This window comes from Fimicolochytrium jonesii (assembly GCF_025526975.1).
Source record: "Fimicolochytrium jonesii strain JEL569 chromosome Unknown EV422scaffold_1, whole genome shotgun sequence".
In the NCBI taxonomy this organism is placed as follows: domain Eukaryota; kingdom Fungi; phylum Chytridiomycota; class Chytridiomycetes; order Spizellomycetales; family Powellomycetaceae; genus Fimicolochytrium; species Fimicolochytrium jonesii.
Window position 1 is genome coordinate 1,112,481 of NW_026515668.1, and position 10,463 is coordinate 1,122,943.

Sequence of the window (10,463 nt, forward strand, 5' to 3'; positions counted from 1 at the left end):
AATCTCGGTCCGATATGCTTGGCTGGCTCTTAGAAGAACTCGTAGCCGAACATGCCGGAAGAGGCGAACGCGTGTGATCGCTGTGCTATGTCATGTTTCGTAGGTTGGCTTATTTGATGATATGCGGTTGGTCACATATCCATGCTGCCCATCGTGTATTGCTCAAAGGATAGTTCCCTGTGGTGAGACATAACGCATGAGCTTACAAGCATAACCTGCAGATGCCACAGAGGAGGAGTCCTACCTGCTCTCGTCTTCGGGGATATGCAGCTCATCGACGCTCTGCCCATCAGTATCGTCCATCATGTAAATAGCGTTCTTCTCTTCTGGTTGTAAAGGTGCTAGACAACTGACTGCTCGGGCAGTAAAGAAGACGATTCGTTTTTGACGGCGGTTGACGAAGAAGTAGTAAAAACTCCATCTGTTTGGGCGGACATAGATGGTTCTGTCAGTCAACCCCAGGTTCCGCGATCAAATTCGAGCGCTCACAAATGGGGAATCGCCGCCCCAACGTACAAGTTTCCCTGCTCCTCAGCATCTGGCTCCACGTCTCCATCTGGATTGAAACTGTAGATATCGCACTCCTTCAAGCAAATCGCTTCATCAATCGCAGCCCATATCTTTGCGCCAACGGCATGCTGTGCGCCATCTATCCCCAAATGCACAAGCAATGTCGTGTTGACCGTATTCGCAACAATATTCACCGGTACAGTCGAGAACGAATCGGGTCTCAGATCGCTGAAATCGTAATCAGGGAACGCGGCGTTCATGGTGGCTAGAAGGTAGAAGAAGGTTTTGCGAGATACATGTGGATGACCTAGTGAGCCTGCGTGGGGCGAGCTGGGGGAATTGTGGGACCCTTGCCAGGAGCCGATTTCCACATCGCCGCTTTTGTCTGGGAACTTTTCGTCCACGTGTCGTTTTAGACGGCGGTCATCGTCAGTGTTCTTACCTACATGAGCGCAATGATTGGCCAAGAGATTAGCGAAAAGCAATGGATAGGGATGGTTGCAAAGCGAAGGTTGAATGGTTGGTTAAACGATACCCTCGTGACAACAAGGTTGGGCGGCGTCTGAATCACAACGGCCGCTCGCTGTAGCTCACATTTACTGCTCGCTGTCGCTGGCGAACGCTTTTGGGGTGGTCGCGCTCGCCTATGCTTGGGCTCCCATCGCAAATCCAAGGCTCGCCTATGGCTCGCCTGCTTCGCTCGGCGATCGCCCCACTTCACTCGCCGGACGCTCCCACTTCACTCGCCGATCGCCCCACTTCGCTCGCCGCAGTACGCGTATGCCCAATACCGCCCTCCCCATCCTCAGGCTCTCAGAGCGAACCAGTCTCCCTACGCTCAAACGCTAGCGCTCTCGAACATACATGAATAAGCCTCGACACGCCCAAAGAGTCTACAGTCTCCGGTATCGATACACGACAGCTGGTTATTTATATTTTCGAGCGACTCGAAATCCGTAAGGTACTTCATCCTTCGACTGAGTTTCCTTATTATTCCAAGCGAGGCGGTTGAGGTATTCGTAGAGACGAGGCTCTATAAAGAGCGCGGGTCTGGGAGAATATACGTTCCAGTATGCTGTTCTTGGTATCCGTTTTGCGTTGGTTTGCAGCGGACAACAGGTCATAGTAGGGCCAAAGGGGAAAGACGGGTGCAGGGTGCAGGCGGGTGCAGGCTCTCGACACAAAGTTCCAACGAGCCTGGGATGGGTCCACAAGGGCGACAAATGGTGGAGCAGTCGTCTCACTGTCGACTTCGATGGGGCTTCCAAGGTGTTTACGAGTAAGGAAAAGCACGTTCAGTAGCCAAGACTGGTGTATCGCGGAGGCCTCGTATATGGAGTTCGATTACGTGGGTGTAGCTTGTGCGTGTGTATTTGCGATTGAGTTTCGTTGGGCTTTCGAGTGGCTTTGGGCACGTTGCGCGCGACAGGCTGAGGCTCTGAGGGGAGAGACGGACGGAGACGGACGGACGTTGGCCCTGATGACATCCGCGACGCTTTCGCTCGTGCGGGCAGCAGCCCAGCCGAAACGCAAACAAAACATACCCAGCCAAATCTACAAAGCAGCCGCCGCCACTTAGCAGCAGCTGTATGTACAAGGAGGAATAGAGTCTCTCTATGGCAGAGTAGACTGGTAATAGTGTGGATTAGCCCAGCTATTTGGCCGACACTCAAAGACTGGGCGAAGCTAATATAGATCTGCTCTATGCCGTCCATGCGCTCGATCTAGCTATCCACACATGTCACGTCAAGGGCCCTTGGAAAAGCGTCCAAACTCCTAAACCCCTAAGAAAGAAACCACCTAAAAGTACAAACTAGCTGCAAAAACAATATCCCTCTTGATGCACTCCCGCGCCTCCTCCATCTTCTTGAACAGTCCCGCATCTCCAATCAGCCGCGCCGTGCCTTGCACCTCGCGGCACGTTTCTTCAAGTCGGATGATGGTTCGGACGATGGAGCCTGGTATATCATAATGCGGGGGTGCTCAGCAATCGTACTTTTCGAGATATCAAGCAGACAAAAGGTCGGCTTACCTTCCAAGACGTCCGTGAGATGCGTGATATGCTTGAACGGTAATCCACGTGCCCATTCGTATACGACCTCGACGAGTCCGATTTTGATGTTTGATAGGACGTCCTCTGTACGGACGTCCAGTCCGCAGCTTCGTTGGATGTCGCCGACACGCGTCGCAATGTCTACGATGGCTTTGACGCCCTGGCGAACGAGGAATGGGTTTATCCCGGTCAGATTGATGTTGGCGTTCATGTGAGGTTGTGCAAAGCAGAGACCATACGAACCGTTTCGAGCCTCGGCGTCATAGCCGGCTCATTCTGCGTCTTCTCCTGAAACACAAAACAGCTGAGCAACGCAACAATCTCTGCTGGCTCATAGTCTGCCAAAAAGTTTTCGAGAATGAGCTCCGTCAGGATCAGTTCGTCTGCGGTGTTGATCTGGTTTGTCGGTCATTAGAAATCCTTCCGCCATCACGTCGAAATGTAATACTCGCAATGTACGGTTTTCGCATTCGTACCTCGCACGCAACCCGTCCTTTTATTGTTACCGTGCCGTTCTCGTCAATGAAATTCATCACACGGAGAACCTCCACACGCTGATGGTAGTCAGGAAGCAATTCCAGATTCTGGTCTGAGATCTTATGTGCCAGCTCTGCGACTTGTTTCTCCAAGGTGCGTTCGTTGTGAACCTTGGCGTACTGAGCAAACAATCGAAGAAACGTCAATGATCCTATAGAAGCTGGGTGCATCATGACATGGCAAGTACTCACGTGTTCCATGAGATCAGGACATTTGACGCATTGGAAGTTGTTAAGCTGGGCAAGCAGGTGTTCCTTCTCCCGATATCGCTCTTGGAAGTCGATGTCCCGTATTTTGCTCCAGTCGTATTCCGATATCTGACCAGCAGCGTTGATTTCTTGCCCGATGCGCAAAAGCTCTTGCACAGCTCTTGCGATCTCTGCGCGGTCTCGTTTCGCTGTTACCAGTTCTGGGTCGATCTGAAACAAGAAAGTATCAGCACTCATTCACTGACAACGTCTCTCGAGACAACTAACCTTGATCTGCAGCTTGGTAATGACCCATATGTCGGTCACCGGAAGGTCAACAATCTCATTGTCGATCTTCTCCGCCGAAGGCACAGTGACACGGGTTACAGGCATGGGGGCATTCGCACTGGCCATCCCCTCCTTCGTCAAGTCGTTCTGATCCGTCAAAATCAAGATACTGTACTTTTTATCTTCCCCGCCCGCACGGTCAGGCCCACTCCCAACAATCACGCCAACAGCGTTGCGGTGGAATTTGCTGTTAACGACCACGATCCTCCCCACCGCCAACGACTTGCCACCCATTGGGGTCTTCATGACCCGGTCCCGCAGGTCGAACTGCAACGTCGCAACTCTGTATGACAGGTCGTAGTATGGGTATATATCGGCCGAACAGATAGGACACGACAGCTTGGTCAGCGTTGATAGGGTTTCTGCGTGCTCGGCATGCTGCTTCTGCTGCTCAGGCAACAACTTCTGCGCAACATTCTCGGAAAAACTCCTCTTGATCATCTCTTCCACTTTCAAGGCTTCCACTCGGAGTAGGTTAAGGATCATCGTGTATGTAAGACGGAACTGGGACGCGAGCTTCGTGGGCTGGCCCAGAATCATTTGTTGCAGACCGAGGCTTTCAGGAACCTCGTCGTTGCACGCGATGATAACGATGCCCCGATCGTCCAGTCCACGACGGCCTGCTCGACCTGACATTTGCGTGTATTCCCCGGGCAGCAACTCGCGGAACGACCGTCCATCATGTTTCCGCGTTGATGAAAAAACGACGCACCGAGCAGGGGCGTTGACACCCATCGCAAACGTCTCGGTTGCAAACAGGCAGCGGACGAGCCCACGCGTAAATAAAATCTCCACCATCTCTTTCACGATGGGCAGCAGTCCACCGTGATGCACGGCGATCCCGCGACTTAACAGATCCCGCATCCGCAAGATCTGCGGCAATTCCTTGTCGCTGCCTTTCAGCCGCCCGACACATTTCTCGATGAATACGTGCACTTCGCTTTTTTCGCCGGCGCCGGCTGTGAAATCTACGTTGGCGAGCCCGTTTGCGTACTCTTCGCATTTCTTTTTGGAGAAAGTGAAGACGATGACGGGGAGTAGCTGTTTTTTCTTGAGTAGTCCGAGGAGGTGGACGTACATGTTCCGATCCTGGTATGGAGGATGTCTCACTAAGAGGCCTGCCCACTAAACATGAGAAACATCTCGACTGAACAGCACACTTACAGTCTGTCCCATAGCCCTAGCATTAGGTCCGGCCCGACTCCCAGCCGACGTAAAGGTCTGCTGAGCCCCTCCACGCCCACCACCTCTTCCACCGCGACCACCACTTGCTTGACCGCCCCGCCCGCCGCCTCGTGCCGGAACACCGCCTGACCCCGGGCGTGGTGCTTCCTTCTTGGGTCCTGCAAGTGCTGATTGGGCAGCCTTCCACCTGCGGAGAAACTGATGATCAGATACAGGAATCACAATGATTCCAAAAGGCAGATTCATCGTACCCCGTGGAAAGGAACTTTTTCTGCGAATCGACAACCTTGTAGAGCTCCTTGTCCGTTGTGGGGACGTACAGGTGATGCTCCAGGGGAACAGGACGTTTTGCTGTGGAGATGACATAGATGTTTTTCTTCTTTGTGCGTCTATGATCGGACACATTAGCATACAGCGCCTCATGATGAAGAAAATATGATGAAAGGAAGGCCGACATACCCGACCCAGTCTGCAAATTCTCGGGTATTGGGCACAGTCGCGGACAATAGAATCAGGTTGACGTGCGCAGGCAGCATAATGATAACTTCCTCCCATACAACTCCTCTCTATGAAACAAATCACTCGTTATCATCTGCCCCCCATGAAACCTGTGCTCAACCACACCCCTCTTACCTCAATATCATTCACATAATGCACTTCATCAAAAATCACAAACTCCACATCTCGGATAAGGTCGGCGCCACGATACAGCATACTCCGGAGAATCTCGGTGGTCATGACCAGGCAGCTTGCTTCGGGCTTGATCTGGACGTCTCCTGTTAGGATTCCGACGTCATCGAATGTTGTGCGGAAGTCGCGAAACTTTTGGTTGCTGAGTGCTTTGATGGGGGATGTGTAGATGGCTCTGAGACCCCGGAGAACGTTGGTTGATGTTGGCTTTTGCATTTATTGTTGGTCGGGGCATTGCAACGCGGCTCCTTACCTCGTCATATGCTTCTGGGCCAATGCTATGGCGTACTCGGCGACGACGGTTTTCCCCGCGGACGTGTGTGCCGCTATGAACACGGAATCTCCATTTTCCAAGTGGTAGACGGCTTGCTTCTGGAAGACATCCAGCTCGAAAGGAAACTATGAAGACCGGCGTTAGACCTTATAACCATATGGACATGAGTCGGGTTGAGCCCCACCTGATGCGCCAACTCTGGCACCAGATCGTAGAACTCTGGGAATCCTTGTTCAACATCGACGACTTGCGCCCAGTCGACTTTCCGCGGTGCGTCGACTTTCGCCGACGATGTGAATGGCATGTCGGGCTGTGGCAACACATTGCTGAATATAATCCGTTGAATGAAGCTGGTGCAATATATTCGAAAGTACCTTCGATGGAAGAAGCGAGTCGATTTCCTGAGTTCCCTCGCTAGTGTCCGACTCTGGTTCGGGGGCACTTTCGGCTTTGGCCTGTAACGAGAGACCACTACTGTCAGAGACCAGCAATGGACAAATGCTAGGCTTCCAGCATACTTTGTCATCAGCTTCAGCGGCGGCTTCCTCTTCTTTTAACAGTTCGAAAGCTAGATCATCCCCGCCGGTAAGGATATCTGCAATGTCGATAGTGTTGTTTGCCGAGACCGTAGGTATGGTTGCATTATCTGAAAAAGCGGTTGGTGTCAATCTACGTTCCCTTCTGCCGTCTGTAATGCTGATACATCGTTATCGTCCGCCCACCATCAAACACCATTCCCTGAACAAATCCAGGTGGCGTCGTCAATAGATCATCTAATGTCAATGGCACCATTAGCGATGTCCGGTGACAGGCTACAATGAGTGTAAATCGTTACCATCGTCGAACTTCAACAGCTCTGCCAACTCTCTCTCGAGATCATCCATGGGGGTTCGATCGACGAGAGCCACTGCTTCCAAACCACCTAGTGGATGATGGAGGTGCGGGAGTCAGATATCTGTTCGACAAATCATTAGACAAAGATACGACCTGGTGCGAAGGGCAGGTTTGTACTGCGGCCGCGAACGAAATCGGCCATCGCGGTCGGGTTACGAAGCATCGACGTTGAATTGTTGGCATTGAGGTTGAGATCAGACAATACAACCTTATATTGGTGACAAGTTGAAAGAAAGGACATCAGACATGATTCTATTCTGTATACGTGCATTCGGGAATGTCACAATTCGTCGGAGATTCAACATATGAAGGACAGCGTTCGTGGAGGAACAGTGTCAACCCATCAACCATCACCCATCAACCATCGAATGCTAACCATCAACCACCCAGCAACTTAAAATACTCGTGAGTGACCGGGAATCTGGCGCCTTTGGCGCAATGTGGTGCGCGCTTCGCCGCAAAAGATCTGGCGCTCGCTGAGGCTCGCTAAGAGCCGTGGTTTGGTGAGAATTGCGCCTTTGGCGCAATGTGGCTCCCTCCGCTCGCAAACCAGAAGGCGTTCGCTCTGGACGACCTGGCGGTCTCCCAGACCGAACCACTGCCACGCCGCCAATCTACAGATTCTACACACTTTCCATCCCGAAAGAACGCCTCTATCTACCATTTGCGCGCAAAGTGCCAATGTTAGCTTACCTCCTCCCAGTCCCAGAAGTTGAGCTCTCCAGAAAGCACGTCTCGCTTTATCTTGAGCTGCGTTCCCGCTTTCGATGACTCCATCACAAACAGCTCATCCCAGTTTGGCTCACGGTCAATGATGCGTTGAGCTTTCACGAGCATATCTTCGCTGAAGTGAGGTTTGGGCAGAACATATCGCTCTTCCAGCTCCGCTCGTATTTCGTCCGTGGTGGGGGTTTCAAAGGGACCTAGCCCTAGAGGCAACTATTCTCCATCCACTTGAGTTCCACACCGCATTCCAACTTGTCCTCTCAAAGTGACGGCTGCTTCCTTACAGTTGTGAAGTCCCGGATCGGAGATGTATGATCTGCGTCGGACCGAAGGGCAACGTCTCCAGCTCGCCCGAGCTCCAGGAAGTCAAAAAACACATTGGACTCGGTAGAGACGGCTGTGGGTTGAGCCGTCGTCTCAGCAAACCTGCATATAGCATCAGCGAGTGAGGGGACTTACTTACGTGGGCCAGGAGGAAGGCCCTCCAGTTCGACGAAAAAGTCGGTCTTGCCTTGAGCCGTCATTCTATAGAATTTGGTTAGTAGCAATTGAAAGGCAAGGCTCCGTGACCTTGGGCGCGGACTTGCAGCCTGCGAAGGTTCAATGACCTAGTGCGGGTGAGCGTGAAAGTCCAAGGGGAAGCGCTCGACTCGTCAAATAGCAGCGCGTTTGGATGGAACGATGTTGACTCGGAAGCATCGCAATCATCGTTCTGCAGTTGGAAGAGCTTGGCCGGTAACCAAGTATGTACTGTATTTCGCACAAAATAATATACAGAAGGGAAAAAAACGAACAGCGTTCTCCTCCCACACACTCGTCCACAACCTCCCACTCCTCCCACCCCTCCCACGTTCCTCACTTCCTCAAAGGCCTCAAAATAGCCAAAGCCTTCTCCAAATTCTCAATCGCCGATGCCACATCATCATACTGCAACGCGCTAATCGCAAATTTCGAGTGCTTTTGCGCCGATTGCACCGCTTTATAGTTGATTTCGTAGGCTTGTTGGGCTGTTTTTGCTGAGGTCGACGACGGTGGTATGGAGGTTTGGGCGGTTTTCTTTGGGGATGAGGGGGGAGGGTTGTAGGGTTGTTGTGATGGCGGTGGGGCGTCGGGGTATTGCGGGTACGATGGACCGGATTGGGATTGCGGGGGTGGGTACGAATTTGGTTCGAAATGCGAAGACGGTGCCGACGGAGGGGCAAAATTGTCGCGGGGGATGGTGTTTGGGTCGTAGGAAGGATCGTACGGGGATCCAAAGTCTGGATGGGGGAGGGAGCCAGCTGGTTCGCCATTACCGCCGGGCGGAGCGGATTCGGATTCGTCCGGCGGCAGCTCTTCCCCTGGTAGGCCTGGTGTCGGTGTCCGGCCCTCTCGCAAGGCTTTTATGATGTCGGCGGCTTTGAACTTCGAGTATCGGATCTTATCCGCAATCTGTGAGTGTAGTAAGAGAAGAATTAGGACCACTATTCAGATGCTCAGTTCGTATGACGACTTTCTTCCCACACACCTCGGCATCAATCTCGCCAAACACCCTCAACAAATCCAAGAATATCGACGCAGCGAGGAACACTTTTGCTGTTTTTCTAACAACCACAAAGAAAAGAGGATGATTAACTCTCCGCCCAATCTCAGAATTCCCCTCCCACTAAAACTTCTAACGAGCAAACTCACTTCGAAGCCCTCCCCTGCCGATCCTCCGCATCAGCATTCAAGAAAATCTTCAACGCAAAGTTCTCGAGGTGCGCGTATCCCACCACATCGTTTGTGATGGCCTCGTTTCCTGCTAGGTTCTTCTTGTCCTGGAAAGCGAGTCGATGGACGATCAGGAGAGTTCTCGGCAGTGAGAAGAAGAACTGAGAGAAACTTGAGCTCCTTTTTTTCAGCGCTCTAACCTGCTCCACTTCCTCCAGCATCTGCCCCAGGTATCCCTGAGCCTCCTTCGAATGCCCTCCTTTACTGATTGCGAGCTTCAGCGCGTAGAACTTGCCTGGGAAACGGAAAAGAACAAGCATACATGAGCCGAACAGCTTGTAGAACACATCAATGGGGCCGGCTTAGGCAAGGGGAGATACTCACAGTAGTAAGCGACAACGGGCTCTTTTGCCTGCAGCTCGTGGGCCCGCTGCAGGTAGGGGGTCATGTACTTCAAGTCCTCTGGTGGTGATCCTGACATCTTGTCTTTAATGGTGTTGGAGACTGGGTAGGTGTCCTCTTTTCCTGCCTGCCTGGACGGCTATGAGTGCTGGAGGCGGTAAGGTGAGGTCTGTTATTGAGATGTGTGGTGAATTCTCTGCCCACAACTCAACTAAAGACAAACTGTTGCTCCTGTTGCCTGCTTACCGTCGGTTGGTCTCTGGGTTGGTCTTGCGCCTTCGCGAAGTGCTTCATTTTCACAAGTCAGGAGCTTAAGCAAGCGGCCCAACCACGACTGGAGACCCATCCTTCTCCCTGCAACTGAAGTCAAAACCTCGGTCTTTACCCGGGAGTCAGTCTCCTCGAATATACGACCAGGTCCTGTTGAGTGACGCCTTCGTATAAACTGCGATGGAGGCCGCCGGGGAGCCTTGCAAGGCTTCCAGAACCATTGGCATCTTCATACAGTTTGCACACTTCGCCAATATCGATGTCTATCAACGGGGGTATGTACAACGCCTTCAACCTGTTTACGAAGGAACACAGTTTGTACTGTAAGGCTCAACTTCTCTAAAAGTCTCTACCAACTGCAGGTCAGACTATATGCCCCCGTGGCGGTGGACCGGCTCTTGGGAAAACGAGTGAAAAGGACAGACGGCAAACCTGTTAAGACGATACCATCGTATGACCATCTCCAGGCGAAGCCGGCCCCGCTGTTTGTTGCTGGTATGGGCATTGACTATGTGACCTCTGTTTGGCAAACATGCTCCACCTCAGACCACTTTCCCACGCGTAGAGACTGCCCACGAGCTTCGTTACAACTGCTTCCCAAGCTATACAACGAAACGAACAGCATGCCCAATACATCTACGAAAGGCATGTCCGTGGCAATGCCGCCCCGAATCATCTACCACGACACCAAACG

At 52.2% G+C, this 10,463-nt stretch overlaps 3 protein-coding genes across 3 annotated transcripts; all 3 read right to left on the reverse strand.

The window, feature by feature from the left end:
* Window positions 1–240: 240 nt before the first annotated feature.
* Window positions 241–1,480, reverse strand: EV422DRAFT_549525 (Maf1 regulator-domain-containing protein; the record flags this gene model as incomplete). Its single annotated transcript, XM_053071717.1, has 3 exons — window positions 241–421; window positions 517–952; window positions 1,375–1,480. The coding sequence occupies 3 exons, from the start codon at window positions 1,478–1,480 to the stop codon at window positions 241–243; spliced, it is 723 nt and encodes a 240-aa protein (XP_052930177.1).
* Window positions 1,481–1,989: 509 nt separating this feature from the next.
* On the reverse strand, window positions 1,990–6,711 carry EV422DRAFT_18051 (antiviral helicase). Its single transcript, XM_053065143.1, has 16 exons — window positions 6,621–6,711; window positions 6,508–6,558; window positions 6,304–6,431; window positions 6,160–6,240; window positions 5,970–6,095; window positions 5,765–5,910; window positions 5,455–5,686; window positions 5,281–5,387; window positions 5,073–5,210; window positions 4,801–5,008; window positions 3,577–4,725; window positions 3,292–3,519; window positions 3,040–3,219; window positions 2,807–2,959; window positions 2,543–2,723; window positions 1,990–2,468 (listed from the first exon to the last, which is right to left on the reverse strand). Exons 1-16 carry the CDS (start codon window positions 6,667–6,669, stop codon window positions 2,311–2,313), a joined length of 3,315 nt encoding a protein of 1,104 aa, XP_052930178.1. The 5' UTR covers window positions 6,670–6,711; the 3' UTR covers window positions 1,990–2,310.
* A 1,426-nt stretch (window positions 6,712–8,137) lies between these two features.
* Window positions 8,138–9,744, reverse strand: EV422DRAFT_511956 (Vta1 like-domain-containing protein). Its single transcript, XM_053069050.1, has 5 exons — window positions 9,482–9,744; window positions 9,298–9,392; window positions 9,077–9,204; window positions 8,913–8,988; window positions 8,138–8,836 (listed from the first exon to the last, which is right to left on the reverse strand). Exons 1-5 carry the CDS (start codon window positions 9,576–9,578, stop codon window positions 8,261–8,263), a joined length of 972 nt encoding a protein of 323 aa, XP_052930179.1. The 5' UTR covers window positions 9,579–9,744; the 3' UTR covers window positions 8,138–8,260.
* Between the last annotated feature and the right edge of the window lie 719 nt (window positions 9,745–10,463).

Excerpts from the sequence above, each read along its gene's own strand:
- EV422DRAFT_18051 (XM_053065143.1), bottom strand. The coding sequence starts at position 6,669 with ATGGATGATCTCGAGAGAGAGTTGGCAGAGCTGTTGAAGTTCGACGAT. Across the intron at positions 3,520-3,576 it reads TTACCAAGCTGCAGATCAAG|ATCGACCCAGAACTGGTAAC; the intron begins GTTAGTTGTCTC and ends TTCTTGTTTCAG. Across the intron at positions 2,469-2,542 it reads TCTCACGGACGTCTTGGAAG|GCTCCATCGTCCGAACCATC; the intron begins GTAAGCCGACCT and ends ATGATATACCAG.
- EV422DRAFT_511956 (XM_053069050.1), bottom strand. The coding sequence starts at position 9,578 with ATGTCAGGATCACCACCAGAGGACTTGAAGTACATGACCCCCTACCTG. Across the intron at positions 9,393-9,481 it reads GCCCGTTGTCGCTTACTACT|GCAAGTTCTACGCGCTGAAG; the intron begins GTGAGTATCTCC and ends TCCGTTTCCCAG. Across the intron at positions 8,837-8,912 it reads TTGGCGAGATTGATGCCGAG|ATTGCGGATAAGATCCGATA; the intron begins GTGTGTGGGAAG and ends CTACACTCACAG.